We start from the raw sequence: 24168 nt of genomic DNA, 5'->3' as shown, positions 1-24168 counted from the left end.
GCTTGAGCAGGGAGGTTGGACCAGATGTCCCATCGCGCTCCCTTCCAATATGACCCATTCCATGCTTCTGCAATCTCTGCTGCCCTATCTGGATTGAAATTTACTAAAATGATAAATTAAATCAGAATAACCGCAGCTGAGAATTGTTCTAGCTGTGACACGGGAGGAAGCGCCCGGGATCTCACGCGCCGGAGGTGGAGAGGAAGGAGGCAACTACACAGCAAAGGACGCCTAGGTGCTGAGCCCCCTTCCACATTTATATTGGCCAAGAGCAGCGTCCCCTCCCGGGATCGCCGGTACCTTCCCGCTCCGGTGACAGCGCGCGCCGAGCCCAGCCCGGCCCCTCCCCGCCCGAGGAGGGACAAAATGGCGGCCGCTGGCGCCCCGCCCCTCCCCGTGTCAATCAGGGCCCGCGACCCGCCAGCCCAGCGCGATTGGCTGCGGCGGCGCCGGAAGTGGCGCGCGGCCGGGGCGCGCGGCGCGGCTCCGCGTGCGGCCGGTGGGTGAGGGGCGCTGCGCTCCCGGCCGCTCCTGGCCCCTCTCGGCCGCTCCCGGCCGCTCCCGGCCCCTCTCGACCTCTTTCGACCTCTCTCGACCTCTCTTCCTTCGGGACGGCCGGGACACCGTCCCGCCGGGCTCCGGGCCACAGCGTGGGCTGCCTTCCCAGGCCCCGTCCTCGCAGCGCTCCAATTCCCGAGGCTGTCGGCGTCTCCTCGCCCCCCGCCACCATGTTTGTCCTGGTGGAGATGACTGACACTGTAAGAATTCCCCCCTGGCAGTTTGAGAGGAAACTGAACGAATCCATTGCTGAGGAGCTAAACAAGAAATTGGCCAATAAGGTAAAGCGTGGGTCACGTATAGGTTCGTGCAGGCATCACAATATCATCCCCGAGCGTTTCTTCTTTTTATTTGTGACTACTGAGGTGCGTGCGTGAGCTGTCAGAGTGGTTTAGATATCAAGGCCATCCCCTGCGACTTAAACAAAGAGACAGCCACGTATCATCTCAAAGGGGACATTTTTGTAATGGCTGATGTTGTAATGGGAAGATACTGAGACACCAGATGGGGCAGAGAAGCGTGGAAGAGAAGTGAGAGCAGCTGCTGGTTTGTGTTAAAAGGAGCAATCCAGAATGCAGCCTGAAAAACAAATGCAAACTAATTCATCCACTGAGGAATTTAAAGGAAAAAAAAAAAAAAGACTGTATAAACACATGTAGAACAGTAATACTGGAATACTGTTAATAGCTGATTTGGTCTGTGCTTAGTAAATGAAATGCACGGTGGCAGTTTGAAGTTGGTCTTTAGTGCAGGATATAAAAAGTGTTTTCTGTTGGAGCCGGAGGTCAGAGCTTCCCTGTGCAGCCCCGGGACTGTGATTAGCATATGGCTTTCAACATGAGGCAGGTGCAAAACTCAAAATGCAGCTGTAAACGTGAAAGGAGCTCTAAAGAGCAACCTGAAGGGATCGAGGGTTGTGGATAGCAGATTATACAGGCAGGTATTAAAAAAAACAAACAAAAGTCTTTCTTCATCCATTGATGACTGGTAGATGCCTCAAATTTTGTAGGCAGGGAGGCTCTCTTAGAACTAGCAGAGAAACCAAGACTTTGCCTTGTGTCTCTCCAAAACTAATATAATATAAGACAAAGGCAAGCCTAGAGGCTTCTGAGAGTGTAACTAGCAAAAAACATGTTTAGCATTTGGACAAGCTGTGGGGCTGGTGAATGATGGGGAGCTGTTGACTGTCCTGGCAGCCCAAGTTCTCTCACCACCCATGAATTCCCCAAGGGTTTATCTTTGTAGCAGTGTTCTTTCCAGTGCCAGTGAAAATGTGCTCCCACAGCACTTGGATTGGGGTTCCCCTATGCTGCTGGTGCTGTTGAAGGCAGTGTTCCAAAACAGCCTCCATCCCATCTGGCCACCCCTCTGTTGCTGCCTTTTGAAAAGGTGTGCGTAATGTATGGATTCTGTCATTTGCTTGATTTTACCTGGTGGGTTGCTTGATTTTCTGCTCTTAATTTTTTTTCTGTTAACAGGTCGTATACAATGTTGGGCTCTGCATCTGTCTGTATGATATCACAAAGCTGGAAGATTCATACATATTTCCTGGGGATGGTGCGTCACATACCAAAGGTAAGTGCTTTTCCTCAGTTATATTGTGTTGCAGAAGGTTAGTTAATGATCTGAAAATGTAAGCTGAGTTGAGTTGTTAGGGAAAGTAACAACCTCAAGTTCACAGCCTTAACTCTCTTCCTTTTAGGAGGGCAAGAGGAACATGGTGAAAGTCTCTTACTTTCTTTGCTCTTTTGGGTACAAATACAGGTTTAAATAGCCAGTCCTTCTCGTGTTCTCCCATAGCCCACCTCTGTTCTACAATTAGAGCCATAGATGTGGGGTAAGGAAAGGGTTAATTTAGTTGAAAATTATTTAAAGTCTGCACATAGAAAGTAAGTTGTAATAATTGGTCTGCATTTCTTTGATTTTTTTTTTTCTTTTTGAAGCTTATTTTCCCTAGCTGGGATATTGAAACCTCTTTGTACATACAGCATTTGCACAGAATTTAATGCGCTCTTGTACTAGCTGGAAGTTTTATGACACTTTTGTTGAAACTTAGACAGATCTGGTTCATCATACATTTCTAGTGATTTTTTTTTTTAAATAAGAAAATACTTCTTTACTTTGATTCTTGGCAAATCTGGGTAAAAACTGAAAGTAAGTGCATAAAAGCAAATTTAATTTTTTTAAGTTAAAGTAAGAGTTTAAACTAGTAAGAGATGCATTTTTCTAGTTTCATTTTACAGTGTGGAAAGATAGATTGAGCACATAAAGTATCTCCTGTTAGAAGGGAACTGCATTGACTGTATGTGCCTCCCCTTGTCTAAATTTTAACTCCAGTAGAACTCATTTCCTGCAAATAAAAGTTTCTCTAATACTGAAGGAGGATGTCAGGCTTTCCTGCTTGCTTTAATCTCCATTCCGCTTCTCAACTTAGAATTACTCCTTGAACTGAAAAAAGAGAACTTTTCTCTCTGAGCTCAGGAAAAGTCTCCTTTCAGAATGTGGGGTAGCACTTTGATAAATCCCACTGTGTCTGGTAATAACTCTCTCTTTAATGCACTGCCTAGTTTTATGTAAAAGGGGAGCACTGAGGAGGTACAGCTAAGGTGATGTCAAATTTCTCAGAAGTATTGTTTGGCTGAGATTGTCTTAGTGTAGCATTCTTGTAATAATTAATGCCATGTGCTTAGTTAGAAGCATTTTATCTAGCTTGGGGGAAAAATCTTGTTTAATCTGATAATACTTGATTCGAAATATTTAATTTAACAAAAATACAGCATTGCAGACAAAGATAAAAGGCAGAAGTATCACAAGAAAGTATAGTTTCAACTGATACTCTTGACTGTGAAGCATTGTGCTTCCATCATGACTGAATCAGAGGCCGTGCTCCATGTTTATCATCTTACACTTTCTATGAACTTCTTGCAAAACTGAGGAGCTGGAGACAGGACACTGCTGATCAGCTGCTGCCAGAATTTGTACAAACCGGTTAGGAATCAGAACTCTTATTCCTGTTTTTCTATCCAATCAGTGCCTGTAAAGAAGTTGTAAAAGAAACTGGGTGGTTTAGAGGGCATATAAGAGGTGGGATTTTGTTTTAATGGTTGCCACCCTGTTGAGAAGACTATAGTTTACTAACATGGACATAACACTAATGATCTGTTTTCTTTTAAGTGCATTTCCGCTATGTGGTCTTCCATCCCTTCCTGGATGAGATTCTGATTGGACAGATTAAAAGCTGCAGTCAGGATGGCGTCCACGGTAAACCACGACTTCTGCCATTAGGGACACGTGAGCTGTAGAGTTCTTGGGTCTATTGAGACACTGATTTTGCTGGGATAATGTTCTCTGTGGGCTGGTCAATGGCTGTTACTGGCCTCTAGTGCTGCTCTGATCTGAGGGTGCTTGGTAGTTTAAGGCTGGCAGCTTCCCCTGACCTTGGTGGTTTTGTCTGCACTCCCTTTTCCTTTTGTGCAAGAATAGCAGGCAGGCCCCTCTGGAGCACAGACTGGATTCCTATCCTTGCCTCAGTTAACAGAATATGTTTTTTTTGAAGTGGAACTATCGGCTTGTGCTGGTCTGATGTATTTTGTGTTGGCCTGATGTATGTAGTGCTGTGCAAATTTGTGTTCATTTCCTGTACCTGAAAACATGTCAGGGAAATGTCTTTGTGAGCACAAAGTGCTGCCAGAGTCATGGAATATATGATTGATGAGTTGCTTTCCTTTCCTCTAGAAGTCTTCCATGCAAGGGAGCTCTGCTGCTCATTTGTTAAATTAGGACAATAAGGTTACCTTGACTGCTTTTGTTGCTGAATTTGGGCAGTCCGTTCCCTAATAAAATTCAACATAATGAAATCTCAAGGGGGATGTGGGGGCTGTTCTAACTTTATATTGGTCTTTATTTAACATACTACATCTGTGATTTCTAAGCTCTTTTTTGTCACAGACCTCTATAGCATCTGACTCATTTCTTGGAACGCTTTCATTTCCATTCCTGCTCCAAACAACCTTTTCCTTTCCCAGCGGGCATGAAGACTGTGCCCTCTGTTGCTCTATGTACTTTCAGCTGGGTGGCTGCTTTGCTGCCAACTGAAATTGAGCGTTGAGGCTCAAAGAATGATTCCTGCATAATCTCAATGTCCTTCCTGAGAGAGGAAGAAGAATGAGCCTAGAAATGCATTTTAGGAATTGCTGTGGAACATCATTTGCAAAGAATTGTTTCAGTCTTAACCAAATTCTTTTCTCTGCAGTTTCTATTGGATTCTTTGATGATATTGTCATCCCACCAGAATCCCTGCAGCAGCCAGCAAAGTTGTATCCTTTGATCACCTTTGATAACTTTACTACTTCATTTCAAAAGACTGTGCAGTGCTGGCCCAACAGGCATTCACCACTGCAACAATGAAGGTGCTCAGCAGCAGAAGCTAAGCCCTTCTGTCGGGCAAGTTGCACAGACTGTTATCACAGCTAGACAGGCCCTCACGCTCATTAGGTTTTGCAGGATCATTGTGCCCGCTGATAGAAATGAATGGCAGTGTCCCCTGCCCAGTTGTAATCCCTGCCTCCAGTCTTGGCTGCTGCTGAAGATAGAGTGCAGGTTTTACCACGTCATGTAATGTCTATATATGTGTGTGTCTGGTGTACTTCAGTGTGGTAGGCGAGGTTGTCTTGAGTCTGAGGATGTTTGCTTGCCTGGGGGTCTTTTCTGTTGCTGGGTTGTTTTTTTTTTTGGGATGTGTAGACCAGCAGCACACAGCTTGATGCAGGAGAATCAGAAAGATGGGGGTCCTGGGCTGCACAGACGATGACCTGGGACAGCACATTGTGGTTTGGGAAATAACTTTGAAAAGGCTTTGAGTTGAGTCTATTCTTAGAACTGTCAGAAAGTGATCTGTCAAGCAGAATACTGTTTCCCTCCTTAATCCTTGGCCAGTGATGAAGCAGAGCAGGTGTGGGTGTGGGAATATGAGACAGAAGAAGGGGCCCATGACCTTTACATGGACATTGGGGAAGAGATCCGCTTCCGAGTTGTGGATGAGACATTTGTTGATACGTCACCCACCGGTCCAAGCTCTGCAGAGGCTTCCACTTCAAATGCTGCAGAAGAAGTCCAGAAGAAAGAGGCACCTTACACTCTTGTGGTAACTATGTGCATTAATTGTTACAGCCTTGTGAGTGTTGTGGTTTATTTGGTGTCTAAAATAGCACGCCTTTCCCAAGGAACTGATTGCCTTAAGCTGACTAGGAAGCAGTTACAAAGTGCATGGAGTGGAAGAGGGGAGAAATGAGGTTGTTCTTGTGGTTGCTGTTTTCTGAGTGTTTTCACTGGAACACTTCGTGGTTGTTGGTGGTTCCCTCTGGGAGGCTGATTTAAAGCAAACTACATGTGCATGAAGAGTACAGAGCTGGGAGAGACACATCAAGGTTTATGTGGACTGAACAGTCTTCCCTTGCAGTATTCTGGCATAAAACCCACCTGAGTACAATGTGTGAGAAAGGTGGATGTCTACCAGTGGCAGCTATGTTCCATAACTTGGATGGGAGAGATGTATTTTTAGGCATTTTCCTCTATTCTCTATGCAGTTTACAATTGCATGCTCTCATTTTCTCTTTGTGAACAGGGATCAATCAGCGAGCCAGGCCTGGGTCTCCTGTCGTGGTGGACAAACAGTTAGCTCCCATCAGAGCCTGCTCCACAGAAAGTCTTTCTGGTGGATGTTTGGGGGGATAATGGGACCCTGCTGCTGCTCATTGCTCCTCTGAAGCTGAATAAGGAATTAGACCTGCCATTCTCTGCTTTCCCTTCAGCTTCCAAGCTGCCAGAGAGAGACAGTTGCTTTCAAGAAACGTCTTCACTGATGTGCAGAAGTGAATTTACAGGCACTAAAAGCCTTGAGCACAGCAGATACAAACTCAGCTGGAGCTTTGGTCTCCTGCCCCAGAGGGAAAATTGTGGAGGTCTTTGCTTGCCTGAATTAAGGAAAGAGTTAACTTCAGTGAGTAAAGGCGGAAGAGAATACCTATGTAGAAGTACCACTCCTTAGGCTGGGAGCTTGATCTCAGAGGAGTGGAAACTTGCCCTTTTTTTGACAGGAAACGAAGAGACAGCAAAAGGCTAGAGTTAGTAGAGGTGTGGTACTCTGGAGCCCTGGAAAATGCTGCTGCTGGGACAGCAGGGGAGGTGGTGGTGATGTTCTGCTAAGACTGGGAACTTCAACCCTGGCTGAAGTCAGCCAGAAGGAACAGGAATGACAGTTTACCCAAAAGTAACTCAGGCTTAGTGAAGATGACCACTGTGGAAAACTACAGGCTGCTTATTGTGCTGAATGGAATGACTTTTTTGGGTGGGCTTATTTATGCAGAATGACCTAAACTTTGCAGGAGTTTGACTGAAAATAAGAAGTTACGGACTGAAATGGACCAAGGCTGCTTTGAGCAAGCTACATCCTTGTTTGTGGGGGGTGTTAATACCCTAAGTGGAATAAATAGTAAAAACCACACAGCCTGCCTTCCTGTACAATTTGTGGGGAAACTATTAGCTTCCTGCCTAGCAGGAAGAAAACACTTGCCTCCTGCAGTTTAGCTACTTGGATTTCAAGGCAGACAGAGTTGAGACCAACGCTTTGCTCCTATGCTAACAGCCAATGACAAACAATTGCCATCACCCTCCCTGACAGCAGTACCAGGAAAGGAGGGAACAAAACATTAAGTAAAATCTATGCAGGGCCCATTGCCAAGACAGTGATGTTGCACATAATTACAAAGCTAGCCACGTTTGGCAGGAAGGAGCTGTAATTCCCTGGGATAGTGGGTCTGCTTAACCTCCAACTGTGGAAACAAAGCCTGAGTCATCAGCACCCTCCCTGCAGCGTTGTTAGAACCCCTTAATTCTCAACTGTTATTCCTGGTGCAATGCCCTAATTAAAAGGGAGTCTAGAATTCTTTAGGTTCACATAGTAACTGAGGTCCATCTGTGCACACAATAAGCTTACTGAATGCCACCTACAGAGCAGCACTGCTCACACATGCAGCCATCTAGCTGTGGTCGAAACAACTGTTTGCAGAAACCCTCTAGCTGTTTGTATAGGTGGAAAGTTGGGTGAAACAAGTGAGGTGCTTCTACACAGGCTCTTCTATGGTACTGCCAGGGCAAGGGGAAGAAAACAGTCCAGCTACTCCAGGTAGCTGTTTTGCTCAGCTCCTTTTGGAGTCAGGGCTCCCAGGAGTATAGTGAGGTGGTAGCGATGTGGTTTTGAGTGCTGTTCTGATGAAAGACTCATCAACATCCATCTGCTCTAAGTCGTGTTTCAGGAAACTAACCATGCAGTTCTGGGAAAGCAGATAGAGAAGGTGTTCTCTGCAAGTTTGTCATCGCTGCAAGAGTGGCAGGGTTGCCCTGGACAGGAGTGTAGGGGGGGAAGGTGGTCATAATCATAAGGGTAGCTGGCAGTAGGTTAATGTCAAGAGCTAAACAGTCCATGACAGCTGTGAGGGTTCTTTTTTTACCATACTGAGTTATTGTTCAATTTGGGTTTTTTCTCCATATAGCAATGGTTTACAAGAAGTTCTTTCCCACCCTCCCAGCAACAATGATGGGGATTAGGACGATGAATACAATAACACATGGCAAAAGAGATGGTCACATTCTTTATTTTCATTTTAAGTCTTTAGCCATCAGTAAAGTGAATGGGCAGAAAACAACCAACTGAGTAGACAAACCCACCTTCGCTGGTTATTTCCAAATATAAATAACTGTGGGAGAACTGAAATCGAACCAAAATAGAAAAAGGGAGCTGGGGAATTTAAAAGACAAAAGTAAGCCTAGCTGCACTCCCTTTTCATAGTGTCAGTGAAGAGGAAGTACCATAACAAAAAGAAAGCTATGGTTACATTTGATCAGACATTTATTCCAAACAGTAGGCATGGAATTGCACTTTGATGAAAATGCCAAAGCTGAATCGAGTCCAGTGCACTGGGGCATTGTGTGCACTTAGCTTGATTTCTGCTGCAGCTCCTTCATTCTGTTCAGGGCACTGCCAGCCTGAAACCACTCGATCTGCGACTCATTGAAGGTGTGGTTCAGCATGATTGTTTCTTGGCTCCCATTGGGATGCTTGATGATGCATTTCAGAGGCTAAAGGAAGAAGACAGTTTTATTTTCCCTTCTCTTTCAAGGGAGGTTATCTGAGCTTCTCACAGGAAAATTCCTACATGGTTTTAAAGGGCTGAAAGCCTCAGAGTGGATCTTAACATAGAAGTGAGTTGCAGTTCCTTCTAGTGAACACTCATGCTTAAGTCAACAAGTCCAGGAATTCAGAGTACAAAGGTATCTCTTAACAGTTCAGAACACCACTGATTCTGACCTGCCCTGTATCTCCTCGCCCACCGTGTCTCAACAGTGCCAGTGCTGCCTCACAAGCACACAACTCACCACTGATCCCATCAGAGGCACATCCCTGTCCCCAAGTGCATGACAGGACATACAGACAGTTACCTTTCCAGGTGCAAAGTCTTTCAACCCCACGATGCTCAGTTTATCCACAGGATGAATCTTGTTATAGTCTGCTGGATCAGCAAAAGTGAGAGGCAATAGACCTTGCTTCTTTAGATTGGTTTCTGTGGAAAACAAACCACCAGCCACACGTGAAACATCCCACTCCAGGATTACCTTCTGGCTGCCCAGTGCTTCCCCGAGTACTATACCAGCAACAATTACTATCTTTGTAGCAAAACCAACATATCCGTTGTTTGTGGCATATCTAACTAGCTATGTAACAGGACTCCTGACAGAAGGCACCTTGCCATCTGTCAGCAAGGAGGGTTCATGCCTGTAGGTGTTGAGCCCTGGGCAAGGTATAAACACCACTTCCACTCAAACCAAACACATCCTGTTTACAAACAACGTAAGGGAAGCCTGACTCACCATGGATCCTGGCAAAGCTCTTGGTAATGATGACCCTTCCTCCCAAGTGACGTGGCTCCAATGCTGCGTGCTCCCGGCTTGATCCCTCACCATAGTTTTCATCTCCAACAACTGCCCATTTGACACCCATTTTCTGTGACAAAGGACAGATTTACATTTGTGCAGCCACTCAAGTGAGAAATTAACAATAAATACTCCCACACACATCTAATTTCAGTACTTCACTGACATTGCCACGCTATGACACCTTCTCCCAGAAGACTCCCTTGGGTTCTGAGAAAGGAGAGAATTGAAGGAGTTTAGTGCTTCACAGCAGTTAGGCACTGCCATCCTTGCTCTCAAGGGCTGAGGAGGATTGCTCTTGGGATCCAGAGCAAATATTTTCCTTCCTTTTCCTGCCATCTCTCCTTCCATCGTGCTATGCCAGACCAGTGTTTGCACCAGCCATGACCTCTGTTCTACTTCTGGAAGGGATATGGAAAATTTTAACTTCTCTCTACTGAAAGAGCCTATCAGAAACAACTGCCAAGTTGTCCAGAGGGTAAAAGGACATTTCTTGAAATTTGAAGCCTAGTGTTAAAGAATAAAGGGTACAGGACTGTAATTTATTAAAACATTAGACTAGTCATAGGTGAAGCATTCCAGGAGGCAAGATTAGTTAAGTCTGATGACACCCATGCCTTCTAAGGTATAGAGCCTGAAGGAGTTCTTCCTTTTTTTGTCTATGATTTCTAGTCCCTTCTGAGTCACGAGATCCTTTTCCCTCTTCCCCATAGCAGGTAGGGACAGAATCTCCTACAGGAACTGCAGTCATTACCAATAAAATGCCCCGATGCTGAGTGAATTTGCAGCTGCAGTTACTTGAGAGCAGGAGGTTGAGATCCTTATTCTTGGCACAGACTGGCCAAAGTGTAAACATCACCTTAAAACATGAACATCTCACCTTGTAGTAACGGGCTGTGTCTGGGACTGGGCCAAACTCCTGGGTTAATGCGTTCCGCACAGAGTTGGCTTTGCCATTTTCAATGTTGATGGCACCAATGAGCAGGTTGTTGGAGATGTTGTCCAGATGGCCACGGAATTTAAGCCACGGTCCGGCTGCAGAGATATGATCAGTGGTGCATTTCCCTTTTACCTAAATTGTAGTAGAAGAAAAGAATGTCTCAGGATGGAGTAATGTACTTGACCCTTCCTCAACACTTTTAACTGTGAAGCATTAACTTGGAGGAGTGGTCAATACTCCAGAGGGCTCTGCAGCCCTTCAGAAAGACCTCAGCAGGTTAGAGAGGTGGGCAGAGAAGAACTGTCTGAAGTTCAGGGTCCTGCACCTTGGAAAGAGTAACTCCATGCACCAGCACAGTCTGAGGGCTGACTTGCTGGAAGCTGTCCATGAGCCAGCAGTGTTCATGTGGCCAAGAAAGCCAATGGTATCCTGGAGTGAACTAGGAAGAGCATTGCCAGCAGGTCAGGGGAAGTGATCCTGTCCCTCTACTCAGCCCTAGTGAGGCCACAGCTGGAGGGCTGTGTCCAGTTCTGGGCTCCCCAGTACATGAGAGACGTGGAGCTCCTAGAGCAGGTTCAGGGGAAGGCGACAAAGGCCATTAAGGGGCTGGATCGTCTCCTGTTCAGCCTCAAGGAGGGACAAATGAGAGGGAACCCCTCATTTACAGTATCTGTAAGTAACTGAAGGGAGGGGATGTCAAGAGGTTGGAGCCAAGTGGAGCTCAGTAGTGCCAAGCAATAGGACAAGAGGCAATGGGGCAGAAACTGAGGCACAGGAAGTTCCACCTGAACATGAGGAAGAACTTCTTTACTGTCAGTCACCGCACTGGAACAGACTGCCCATAAAGGTTGTGGAGTCTCCTTCACTGGAAATATTCAAGAACCATGTGGACACAATCCTGTGCCATGTGCTCTGGGATGACCCTGCTTGAGCAGGGAGTTTGGATCAGATGACCCCTTGTTGTCCCTTCCAACCTAATGCATTCTCTGATCATCACATCTCTTTTTAAAGGCACAAACACCAGAAAAACACATCAGTTACAGAATCAAGGCACTCTAAAGCAGAACACAGTGGTCATTCTGCATGCATTGGGTAAGAAGAAGGGTAAATTACAAAACCTAGCTTAGCCATTGCATCTCCTGCTGTGTCCTCACTTCCCCCAGCAGCAGGTTGCTCAGGTACAAAAAGCAATTAAGCCCTTCCTGCTATGGCTCAGCCTCCCTGCTGGGGAACTTCAACAAGATGCCAAGTGTTACCCTCTAAGTTTCCAAACTGCACATAAGCCTTCTCAGCTTGTAAGAACAGAATTCCCTACCAGAGATAATGGCCTTCCTTCCAACTGATAAGTTCTGAAGTGCTTAATAAAGGAATTGCCTGTGTCAAAAATTTTTGCACAGCAGTATGGCCCTTGGGAGTACCTCCAACTCCTGTCACTGAGAATCAGAAATGTTTCCAAAGGTCCGTTCATAAGGGATTGCATTTCAGAACCCCTCACCATATCAACTGAAGGTTCCATCTGTTAACTCACCTCAGGCAGTGAGGAGAAACCCATGTCTCCACTGAAAGACCAAACTGCAATGTTTAACAAGTGTGAAGTAATTTCTCTTTCTATAAAGTGGGAAGAGAACATGCATACTGATGGATGAGAAGTTCCCAACGACCTCATTTCAGATAAAATACATCTTAAAACAGTCAGTATTAGAGATGCTAATTAAAGAACCCATCCACCTTTCCATTGCAGGTTGTAACTGCAACAAATTCTGCAGAATGCATGGTTTGGGCAGAATTGTATTACATGCTATAACAAGCTTGCTTTTGCATGGTATTAGCAAACCACTAGCCCAAAGGAGAAGAGTCATTTAGTTATACACAAAGAAGTATGAGAAAGAAACACCTGGAAGAAAGGAAGACCCTTGCTCTCCTTTCCGTAACAATGTGGTTGTAGGGGAGGGAATCAGGTATCTCAAAGGCACATCCAAAGCTTCTAGCAGTTGCTGTGCAAACCCCTGTTAAAGCAGACCTGTCATAGCTGATGGTCCCCCACTTTATTCCTGACCTTGATGAGGATCAGCATGTCTTCTAGATCCTTGCCATCCCATTTATCAAAGGGCTCAAGAAGCTGGAGACGCTGGCTGGTGGGGCTCACATCCACATGCTGCCCACTGCCATCCTTGGGAGGGTACTGATAGGTGTCCTGGCCTGGGTCAAACTCCTTCCAAAGAAGAAAGGAAAATCATCAGCCTCAGCCATCCCCCAACAGCACATGAAGAACAAGCCAATACAGGCAACTACACCCATTCTAGCTCTACCACCACGTGTCAAGAAAGAGGTCAGTGCATTTAAGTTCCCTCAGTATAAATAAAACACTGCTAGTGTCAGGTCTTCCCTCCCTCTGCCCCCAGACAGAGCAGTTACCAGCTTGGGTAGCTCATCTGCATCAGGTGCCTCTAGTTTAAACTTCTTCCCATCTGCTCCTGTCAGGTAATCTGTCTCAGGGTTGAATTTTAGAGTGCCAGCAATGGACAGGGCTGTGACAATCTGAAAGGAAAAAAAAATGACCAATTTAAAGGCATATTCTAGTTCCCATCACTTCATCTGAAAGTCCAACATCTAAGTCTCAAAGCCACCAGCCAAGCTACTAAACAAGGCACAGTGAGCCTCTTCTGCAGGCACCCTGAACTGTTCCATAGCCCCTCCGTCTGTTTCTTACCTCTGGAGAGGTCACAAATGCGTGAGTCTCTGGATTGGCATCATTGCGACCCGTGAAATTCCGGTTGTAGGACGTAACTATTGTATTTTTCTCTCCTTTCTTGATGTCCTTCCTGTGAAAGAAGCAAACATCCTCATCAGATCCAAACGGAGTATTGCTTCTACATGTCTCACTGCTAGAATCCCCCACCTTGGTTTTGGCAGCAGTCACCACATGAGCTGGTGCCTGTACCTGTTTTCCTCTCTTAAGCACAGACCCAAAATGAATGAATGCAAACCCAAGTCAAACACTGATTCTTGCAGTAGTTTTCACAGTCCACGTTGTTCACTGTTGAACTATCTAAACAATAATCAACTAAGTACATTGCCTTTGGATATCCCATGGTCAGCTGTGATAAAGCAACTGAAGAATGTGCCTCCCATCCCTTCTATTGGGAATTATGCTCCCTGCCCCTCCAATGACTGAAGTTGCACCAATTCACTTTTCCTATTTTAAAAGGACCATACAAACTTCAGTCCACCTTCTCACAGACAACAAATCTTTCTCCCCATTCTTTGTTTTCTACAAAAAGTCTCCAGAATGTGTGTCCATTCTGCAGCTTCATTTACCTAAAGGCTCAATATAACTCTGTAGTCCTTTTTGCCTCCTCCAGTACCTATCAGACAGCTATGGTCAGTTAGTTTTTAAACATTTAATTACCAGTGTGTGGTATTTACAATCAAATTAGGCTTCAACAGAGCATTCTGGGAGCTAAAAGATACAAAGCTAGAGTTAGATCCATCTTTCATTTTACCTGTCCCACTGGCCGATGCATGGCCCGCAAGCGTTAGCAAGAACCAGCCCTCCAACTTCTCGAAGGACTTTTGCCTGGGGGCAGAAAACAGCTTTGTTACTGTAGAATGCCTGGAATGAGTTTCTGGGGTTGGTCTTTCAGGGGAAGAAGACACTAACAGGAAGCACCAAGCCTGAGAAAATTCTCTTCTTTGTTCCAGTTTTGACTCACTTTTATAAGTACATGGGGTTTGACCCCAGTAAGACTGTAAGTTAACACTGAGGCAGAGCACAGGATGACTTGCCATGACATTTCCATTCTCTACCTGCTTCAACTTGAGCAATCCAACTCCTTACAGACCTTTGACTGAAGGGCAGTGTCTGGTCTGATTAATATTCTATAGACTTCCTGTCCATGTAAGGAGAGGCAACAGTGCAGGCAAGTATGTGTGTCTGCTCAGTCTACTCAGCAAACAACTCAATTAAGGGGGCAGCAGGTAAGGAAAGGTATGGCTTGAAAGGTAGGACTTGGTTGGAAGAGCCATCAAGCATTGGCTGGTCATATGTAAAGACTTGGTCCTCACACTATGACAGCATCTAAAATTCACTAAATAGTAAAGCTAATTAAAACAACTTTTTCTGTACAGAAAAAAGGAAGAAAGTAGGTAATGGTTCCTCAACAGAAACATTCCTTTCAAAGCCACTATGATTTTTGCCATAAGTTTGCTCTAAATTTGGAACCAACTTCCAATAAAAGGGCATGCTCTCTTTATATATTGGGATAAAAGTGGATTGCAGACCTTTGTCAGCCATGGCCATCTACAGAATCCCAGGTGCATGAGGCATCCCTTGCTATGCATACTGCTATCTCCTTGGGGCCCCAGTTACTGAAAGCTGCCTTGGCCTTGTTCAGCTCTAATCCTGTTCTTAAATGCCCAGGTAGTAAAGATATCAGGTCAAAACACTGTCAAGATGATGGCAGGATCCACAGGCACAGCAGCACAAGACCAGTTACTACATCAGTAATTGCACCTCCAGCAATAAGTGAAGATAAAGTTTAGGAGGTTTCCATTAGTTAACTCTGGCCCCCTGAGGTACTGTCCTGAAGAATATAACCCTTTGTTTGGAAGTGCAAAGAGCAGCCATACTCACATAACCGTCTCTCTCAATGGTGGCACGGATCTGCTCTGACCCTGGTGTGATTGTGAACTTGGATTTGCACTTCAATCCATGCGCGAGCGCCTGTTTTGCCACCGCTGCAGAGCGTCCCATGTCCTCATAGCTGGAGTTGGTGCAGCTGCCAATCAAGCCTGTGGTGTTTGACAGAAACGGGATGGTGGTTACTGCAGCCCTGGTACTTGGAAGATTCTCCATGACCCATCTCCCAGAAGAACAAAGGACAACTACCTTTTCTGTTGATAAGGAATCTGAAAGGGCTTCAGGTACTGAAACTGCCAAGCCTCCCAGCAATATACTGTGGTCACAAGCAATCACCTGTCCAGCTCTAGAGGTTGCACAGTCAGAACACACTACCCAGTCACTAGTCTAATCTAAGTAGGCTATTGGTTTACAAGACCTGAGTGTCACCTACTTGCACCTTGGTTAAGCAAATAACCAAAGAGTGGTATTGATCCACAAAGACAGAAAAAGCTTCAAATCAAGACAGCAAAAAATGGAGGAAATGATGAAAAGAAATATCTTTGTTATGCCTTGAAGGCCACATGAGGATATGCTATACCATCCTAACAGCATTCTGGTGCTAAACAGCAAAATAAAAATTCTCTTTCAGTTACAGCTGCTCTAACTGTATCCTATTCATAACACTATCATATAATACACTTCCCACCTGGGATATGGCTTTACAATGTGTTTCTGTTCTTTTCATTCCTTCCTACACTCCATGAGCAAGAGTTGAGAAGCCAGCCCAAAAGTTACCATCCCAAAAGCAAGCACATAAATTTCCAAGCCTGCTTTTTAGGACAGCAAGTACTAACTTGACTACGTCCCAAGAGTTCAACAGCCAACTGCTGTGAGTGCTGACAATCATGCTCCTGACAAATCTCTGCAACAGGCAAATCCATGGCACAGACTTTTAACAAAAGCCATCTTCAATGGGTAACATTCTTGTCAACCCAAACATTCAAAAGTTTCAAAAATGGAAGAAAACCTGGTCTACCTCTTGAGATTAAAATCCCTCCTGCTATCCTGGATCTCATCCTACACACTTGGCCCATGTGGTCAGTACTTTTCCCAGAAAATTCATATGGCCATGAAGAGACGACACTGCACCAAAGTCAAAGGACATACAGCAGTAGTGAAAAAGCTGGATCCCAAGCTAAGTGACCAACAGCTTATCCCAAGACAACAATGTTTATGCCACAAGTATGAAGGCAGAGGAAAGAGCAAATGCTACCCACCAACTCTGATATCAACAGGCCAGCCCTCCTTTTCTGCCACAGCACCAATATCTGACACAGGGTGCGCCAGGTCTGGTGTGAAAGGTCCATTGATATGTGGTTTCAGCTTTAAGAAACAGTGACAAAGTCAGAAATCACAGTAGCAAAGAATAACTCCAAAACACAGCAGCAAATCAATTCCTTTCCACAGTTCTATCTGGAAGTTGTTTAACTAGGATTCTCCTACATGAACACTGGAGCACAAGCTGTCAGTGAAGCAGACCTGAATGTATTTTACATGTTCTAGCACAGCACCAGGGGTGTTGCATCAAACTCCCAGCTTGGTCCTCATTCAAACAAAGCAGAGTCATGTCACAGCATTCAAAATGGCAAGAAGAAAGGGAGCCTTACCTCACTGAGGTTGATTTCTATCACCTGGTCATACTGACAACCAGAATCTGGTACCAAATGTTGCTTGAATTCATCTGCTAGTGAAGCTATATCTGGAATAAGAAAGGAGGAACATCTGAAAAGTGCAGCAAGTATAAGGAAGAAAAAAAAAGTCTAGAACAACCAAACACGGGGGGTCCACCACATATTTCCCCAGCCACTTCATCTATAGACTCCATACTTGTAGCAGATTACCTACAGGACCACACAAGGTCAAAATTCACATCAGACAACACCATAGGAGGATACTGCTCCTAGAATACACCTTCACTTGAACCCATACTTCTACCCATTTCAATCCCCAAATCCTCTTACCAGCTCGCCCAGTCTTGCCCAAGTATTTCTTCATGCGTTCATTGTAAGGGAAGATCGATGTGGTAGCTCCAATTTCAGCCCCCATGTTACAGATTGTTGCCATTCCTAGAGAAGTGGGAGAATAGACCACAGGGTCAAAGGAGAAAGTCCAAAGCTACCCAATTCTCCAGAAGTCAGTACAAGCAACAGACAGCAAAGCTAAGAGAGATCAGGGCATCAGCCACAGAAACCTAAAGCCACAGCTGAGAGGACACTGACAACATAACAGCTGGCTCAGCCCCCTATGTTTCTGACCAATACTGCAACCAGACTCTTGTGGAAGGAATGAGACAAAAGTTACACTGATACCTGCAGACACTGGAAGGGATAACAAGGAATCCCTGTTTGCACTGAGCATTAAATAATTTACAGCAGTGAGCAGTGTTTCTGCTACCTGCAATGAGTGTCCTGGCCCACCCTACCATCTAATTTATATTTACTGGAGGACCCAGACATTTGTGAGAAATTCAGTGGGCTGAATGAAATGCTTCCAGTGATGGAACACAATAAAAAAATCCCAAATATTTTCTCACAATATTGGGATCAACCATCCCTTTCAAGGACAAAACAATGAAGCTGTAGAAGCTCCTGTTTTACATTTAATAAGATAGAAACAGATATAAAATTCCTCTGATTCTGATTCTCCCTGATTTCATAGAAGAAAAATCCCAAATGGCTCTCAGTTTGTAAAACCAAATAATCCAAACTGTAGCCAAGTCATGCAAATTGAGAGAAGTCCAGCTTGAAGGCTGCACTTCAAGCTAAAGGAAGACACATTTCTTGTAATTTGGTCCTAACTAGCACATTACAGAGAACTGCAATATTTGCTAGTTCAAATTCAGCAGCCAAGATCCACAATTAGCTTGTATAAACTGCATGTTACAAACTGCTTTCTGGTCTCAGAACCTCTGCTCTTTGTTTAGCAGATGTCACATATATATTCCCATTAACCTGTTTCTTTTTTCTATTCACACCCTATTTTAGGCTGAAATTAAAATGTCATTCTTTTATCACTGACATCTCCACCCTCTAAGTATACACTGGAATACATCCACCCTTATTCTTATCTTGACACACCATCTTACAGGATTCTTCACAATTAACCATTCCATGTTCTCAAAATCACAAGAAGATTTAACGGAGAGAAGTCACTTTATCACTGAGAGGGAGTGCTATCTTGTTACACCACTCTTCCAGTTTGCCATGTACAAACTGCTGGGCAAGCCTAGGGGAAAACATTCAGTCCTTCTTGTTTGGTTCTCTTCCCACCCTCCACAGATAGCTCAACACCCAGCTCCACCAACAATCCACTCAGATAAGAGATCTGTGTTGACTTACCTGTGCAGGAGATTGAATCCACACCCGGCCCATGGTATTCAATGATGGCGCCTGTTCCACCCTTGACAGTGAGGATGCCAGCCACTTTCAGGATCACATCTTTAGGAGAAGTCCAGCCTGAGAGCTTGCCAGTCAGTTTTACACCAATAACCTGAGCAACATCAATGAGGGGAAAAAAAATACTGACATCACTTCCTGTCAGAAAGGTAACAATGTATAGTTCTCCTGTGGGGTATATTCCTATCACACTGCAATGGTATCTGGTGCCTTATATACCTAGTGCTTGAAAATCAATGCTCCTTACACAGCATACCTCTCACCCTTGGCATCAAAGTTTAGCTGTTACATGCCGGCTGTGGGTGGGGAGACAAAATCCACAACTCGAGATCCAGATGCCTATGAGACAAAACAGCCTCGTTTATTGTTCAGAGCTCATTTTTATACTCAATTCAAAACTCCTGGGTTTAGAAGCTCATTGGCTGGGATCTCTCTCCGCTCAGATCTCTTCCTACTGATCTTGAATGGGGATGGCTGAGGGTCACTTGTAACTTATCTGGGGACTTGTTCAGGCATGAACTAGGCTAGCTAAATTTGATTTGTGTTATGGTCAGATTTACCTTGTCCAGTTCAGGCCAGCTGTACTATGACAATATTGTGACACTTACTATTCCTTCTGTTCCTACCTTTGGGCATTTGAGCTCCCAAGGGATTCCTGCCATGACATCCACAGCATCAGCTCCACCCACGCCAATGCAGATTCCCCCCAAGCCACCTCCATTGGGGGTGTGTGAATCTGTGCCGATCAGCAAAACCCCAGGGTAGGAGTAGTTCTCCAGAATGATCTGAAAATAAAAATTGATTGTTTGCTTGCTTGTTTCATGAGAAAGGAGGGGGAAGACAGCATAAAGAAAACAAGAACAAGAGTTTAGATCAGTTTGTATTTGCAGATTTCAGCAGCAAGAAAATAACTGAATTTAGGTTGAATTGGAAATCCTCTTCTGTTTCAAATTCCTTGTGGAGGATGTAATAACAGAACGAGATACCAAGTCTCAGCTCCAGGATCCTTGCTCATCCCAGGGTAATAAAAAAACTAGAAAACAATCCCCTTTTTTTTTCCTTCCAGTTTAGGCTTTTGCTAAGATGCCACCTTTGTTAGGGCTCAAGAGTCTGTTCCATAATCTCCATATCCTTAATGAACAGCTGAGCAAGTCAGGTCACTTATCCAATGCTAGCAAGACCTTCCGTAGCATTTATGCTCCCATAGCAGTAGAATACCAACAGGATCCTCCAATCCATGTTGCCAGCCAAAACTTAATTACATAGAAGAACTTCTCACCAAGACACCAACAGGCTGCTCTTCCCTTACTGCTACTCCCAGTTCCATGCAAGACTCTTCAACTATTAACAAAACCACAAAACCATTCTTCAATGAAAAAAAATGAGATTTCTGTGGTAACAACACCATAGAGAACTCAAGCTAATGAACTTCTCACTGCATATGTGCCACACAAACACTAGGGACAGCCTTTCTGGGAAGCACAGAACTCACACCACATGCACCACAGAACAGCTTGAACAGAACTAAGGCAGTCCTTTACCAAAAAGACCAAGGTTTTGCTTCCAGAACTTTCAGCTTTACATTCCTGTAGCCACATTGATGTATTTGTGTGAGAAAGGTCACTCTCAAGGCCTCACTTTGGCAGAGCTGTACTCTGGAGCTATACAACAGGATCAGTTTCCTCCAGCCAGTGAGCCACAAGAAGACAGGTAACCACAGCATGGAGCTATGTTGCCACGTGACAGATGTTACAACTGGTTTCAGAACACAAATGACCAGAGGTGTTCCCATAACCTTTTGAAGAGTTCATCTACTGCATCACATTAAGGTAACCTTAGTAACTCACTCTACAGCTAAGAAAACAAAGCAGACAGCTCTTGACTGCACCTGATCACAAGTTCCCTGCTGACAGGATGCTTACCAGTCATCCATTTCCCTCTCCACTCCTTTTGCTTCAAGCTGCTCTTCAACTTTTGCTGCCTGAGACTCAGAGGAACAATGAGAAACGACTACTGGACCCTCTAAGCAAACCAACCACAAGCAAGTTAGGGACATCTTGACAGAGGTGTCAGTTTTGAAAAAACAAAAAGTCTCATTAAGTGGTAAGTTATCTTGGGACTGTCATATTCTTTTTTAGATCTAATGTAATAACAAGAGAATCTCAGGCTTGAAAACTGTTTTGCATTTTATTCAAATTCACCTAGCAACTCTTTATGTGTTGCCACTCTTGAGTACTTGAAGTATGCTGCTCTGTTGTATCCTCATATACTCTTCTCGGTTTTTTCAGAACTAATGCATACGTAACAATCCTAAAAAAAGTATGTTCCCAAGGCTGCTTTCCTTACCACCAAAAGCAATTTATATTAACCCTATTTAGCCAGCTTCATGGCCCCACCTCACTGTCTCAATTGTACTAAGAGGAGCCAGCCCACAAGCAGTTAAGGTATTTCAAGCTTCTGTGATTCACATGGCATGCTGTTGGCACTACCTAATCACACATCAGGTTACAGTTTGACTAAAATAACCTTAAAAAAAACCCCACTGTTGTCAAGATTACCAAGAGGGAGCAAGTAAGAAACCTCGCCTGCCTCAAGCAAAGCAAGTTGTCTTCCTAAACTGGTGAAATTCTCTACGGCTTTGTACTTGAGCTCTCTCTCCAACCTAAGGTGAAAGACCCACTGCGTGTTCAAGAACTGCAAACACACACACTTTACCTGGTGAATGATTCCTGACCCAGGTTTCCAGAATCCCACTCCATACTTGGCACCAGCTGATGACAGAAAGTTGTACACCTCCTGGTTTATGTCCTATTCACACAGGGAAGCACAGAGCATTAGTACCACATTTTGTTCTTCCATACATCAAAAGCTTGTTCAAACACATCCCCCTCTCTCACGCTTGCCTGTAGTTTGCTTCCCAGCTTTGCAGCAAACTGGAGGGAGATGCACATAATTTTTAAAACCAAAAGGTTAAGATTAAGATTGTTTGACAGACAGTTGTAACAGGCCATTTAACTTCATCCCACTTGTAGCTCTACTAAAAGCATCTTTTTTTAGTTTCTATTTCCAAACAGCACAATTTAAGGAAAACCCTGCCAATAAGGCATTAAAAATGCTGTGCTCACTTTTTCTGTTTTCAGGGGATTTTTAAAATATGTTTCCTTCACTCATTCTAGCCCCTCCTTCCTTCTCTACCTTGTGTTCTTTTTCCTATACAGATGCTTTGGAGACATTTCAAATCCCTTAGATAAATATTCTGGCTTTATTTTTACAGTTTAAGAAATGCAACTGGAAGTTGTTCACTGCCAGGGGAGTTGGTGAGTGTTATTTGTCATTCTAGCAAGTCCCCTCTTTAAGACTCACACAATGCTGCCTTTCTTGCTGCACTGTCACCATTGTTGGTGGAGGTCACACCGTGAAAATTGCTTGTGAGAAAAACCATGGTTGCCAAGGAAGTATGACACTATTATATCCTAACAGTTCTTGGCAAAAGAGTGCTGGAGTAGATAAGATAAGCACTAGAAGAAGAGAATTTCTTAAAGACTGTTCTCATGCAGCTAAGCTTCAGAATAAAGGGAAAGAGGAAACGAGATAATTGAAGAATTGTCTCAGCACACATTTGCAGAAGTTTCCCAAGAGGCAGCAGCAGCTCTTTAAGCCTCGTTTTCCACTGGGAGTTGGGTCACTCCACTCTGTTTGTGCATCCCTCCCCCAGTAAATCCAAACCACCCTCTGGCATGCCAGCATTCATTGTGTGCCAGTTGGCAGCAGCAGAAGCCAGTCAGAAGAAGGCAGGACCTTTACTTGCTCTGCTCAGAGTGGAAGGCAAAGAAGGGACTCAGCTCAATTCAGGGCTGCAGCAAATATAATTGCACCATTGAGAATATATGCAGGAATAGGGGAAAGGGGAAAACAGGAGGTGAATGGGAGAAAAGAAACTGTCTGATTTAGTTAAGTCTTAAACTGTTAATTGCACAACTTAGGACTGAGACAAGCAGAGCAAGCACTCCCCAAATCACTCTTGAGTGGTGCAAGTTGCTTTATTGTGGCCCACTGAAGAAGGCCAAAAGCAGATACTTCAACACCACAAGTTTCTGAGAATAGGTATGGACTAAAATCTTAAAATGTTCCAGCTTAAAATTATGCAGCTGACCCCTGTTTACTGTTTGTAAATTCTGGTATCAACATTCCAGGTGCAATTCCTTATGGCTCTGACAGTGGACTTAGGCTAAGTCCACTCGGCATAACAAGATTTCCTTAGCAGATGCATTGTGGTATGCTGGTTAGAGATAAACCTGTCTATATATTACAGAAGCTCTTTTGGGAAGGAATAGGCAGTTGAATAGAAAATTTAAAAAGGGCAGTGAATCAGCAGTTGGACAAACAACACTTTGAAATTCCCAAATAAAACCCAACATCCTCCATACTTTTACACACATTTATACTATACCCATGAGCCATGAAAGCTGCTCATGACTCAGTTATTGCTCTTCAGATAATCACTAGCAAATGGTCTGGGAAAGTAACTACTCGCCTCCCCCTCACAGGATACACCAGTGCAATGCAGACATATGTTCATTAAGTTTTTCACACTGCCATACTGCAACATAGAGTAATCTGACTTCCTTTCTTCCCCTTTGAAATAATTTTTTTCTCTCCTTTAGCTGAAATATCTTCTCTCTCCAGAGCATACTTGATCTGGGCTTCTATCAATAACAACTTAAGACTAGCTTTTCCCACATTTTATGGTCCTGTAAACCATGTAATGGATGAATCTGAGCTGAAAAACTCCCAAAAATCCATTTAGTCTGTTTCTTTGCTGCATTTGACCTACAGAGCTGACCACCATAGGCAATCTATTACCATATCTGGTTTCTGGCTGTCCTTCTGGGGAAAAAAAATTAAAATAAGCTCTTTCTTCAACTGAAAGGACATTTTCAAACAGAAGTTAAGTCTCTGCAACAGTGACCTTGGCTCTTTGAAGATCCTTTTCACCACCTGACTGGGCCTCGATGAGGTGATCACAGTGGATGGTGGAAGGCACAGCCACTTTTGGCAGCCCACTGCTGATGAACTGAAGCATTGCCATCTGAGCTGTGGCATCCTGCATGGCCACACGGTCTGGCCGTAAGCGCAGATAGGTCTTGCCGCGCTCAATCTCCTGTTTTGCTGGGTCATCCAGGTGTCCATATACAATCTTCTCAGACAAGGTCAGTGGGCGGTCGAGCCTGGGGAGAATAATTTTAGAATGTGCATCTTGTGTACTTCAACATTTGCCCTTTTAAGCATGTAACAGAATGCTTCCCTACATTGCTCAGACTGTTAAGACCTATTAGCACACAGAACCTCCATGCTCTTCTTACAGCACTAAAATATCAACTGGCACATGGTTAAAACAAGGGTTCAGTTGATAAAGTTCAAAAACATATAAATTTGTGTCATTTTATGCTTTCTTTTCTAATCTTCCTATACCGTAAAAGAAACATTGACTGCTCACTTCTTGAATCATACTTCAGAACAGCAAATGTAGAGGTGAGAAAGAGGTCAGCCTCAAATCACAAATACCAGATCCCACAGCAAATACAAGTAAGTGGAGTTTCATGACC

At 44.2% G+C, this 24168-nt stretch overlaps 2 protein-coding genes across 4 annotated transcripts in view; one reads left to right on the top strand and one right to left on the bottom strand.

Annotated features, from left to right (window-relative positions):
- Positions 1–533: 533 nt before the first annotated feature.
- On the top strand, positions 534–7060 carry LOC131592249 (DNA-directed RNA polymerase III subunit RPC8). The gene is made up of 6 exons (XM_058863643.1): positions 534–839; positions 2037–2133; positions 3733–3819; positions 4811–4874; positions 5494–5701; positions 6182–7060. The coding sequence occupies exons 1-6, from the start codon at positions 729–731 to the stop codon at positions 6233–6235; spliced, it is 621 nt and encodes a 206-aa protein (XP_058719626.1). The 5' UTR covers positions 534–728; the 3' UTR covers positions 6236–7060.
- A 1134-nt stretch (positions 7061–8194) lies between these two features.
- Positions 8195–24168, bottom strand: part of LOC131591395 (aconitate hydratase, mitochondrial) — a 27075-nt gene continuing 11101 nt past the window's right edge. For all 3 annotated transcript variants that reach the window (XM_058862032.1, XM_058862033.1, XM_058862031.1), the window contains 16 exons: positions 23532–23790; positions 21278–21370; positions 19189–19347; positions 18506–18656; positions 17129–17233; positions 16775–16866; positions 16385–16490; positions 15120–15277; positions 13990–14063; positions 13197–13308; positions 12902–13024; positions 12543–12698; positions 10427–10618; positions 9484–9616; positions 9055–9176; positions 8195–8694 (listed from right to left, as the gene is read on the bottom strand). In XM_058862032.1, the coding sequence (XP_058718015.1) occupies positions 8551–8694; positions 9055–9176; positions 9484–9616; positions 10427–10618; positions 12543–12698; positions 12902–13024; positions 13197–13308; positions 13990–14063; positions 15120–15277; positions 16385–16490; positions 16775–16866; positions 17129–17233; positions 18506–18656; positions 19189–19347; positions 21278–21370; positions 23532–23790 (2179 nt within the window). In that variant the 3' untranslated portion in view covers positions 8195–8550. The remainder of the gene's footprint in view (positions 8695–9054; positions 9177–9483; positions 9617–10426; positions 10619–12542; positions 12699–12901; positions 13025–13196; positions 13309–13989; positions 14064–15119; positions 15278–16384; positions 16491–16774; positions 16867–17128; positions 17234–18505; positions 18657–19188; positions 19348–21277; positions 21371–23531; positions 23791–24168) is intronic.

Source organism: Poecile atricapillus, chromosome W (assembly GCF_030490865.1).
Source record: "Poecile atricapillus isolate bPoeAtr1 chromosome W, bPoeAtr1.hap1, whole genome shotgun sequence".
NCBI lineage: Eukaryota > Metazoa > Chordata > Aves > Passeriformes > Paridae > Poecile > Poecile atricapillus.
The sequence above is the reverse complement of the archived record's forward strand: the minus strand, read 5'-3'. Positions and strand labels throughout refer to the sequence as shown.

Coding starts and splice junctions, on each gene's coding strand:
- LOC131592249 (XM_058863643.1), top strand. CDS start 729: ATGTTTGTCCTGGTGGAGATGACTGACACTGTAAGAATTCCCCCCTGG. Junction 840..2,036: donor ACAAGAAATTGGCCAATAAG/GTAAAGCGTGGG, acceptor TTCTGTTAACAG/GTCGTATACAATGTTGGGCT. Junction 2,134..3,732: donor TGGTGCGTCACATACCAAAG/GTAAGTGCTTTT, acceptor TTTTCTTTTAAG/TGCATTTCCGCTATGTGGTC.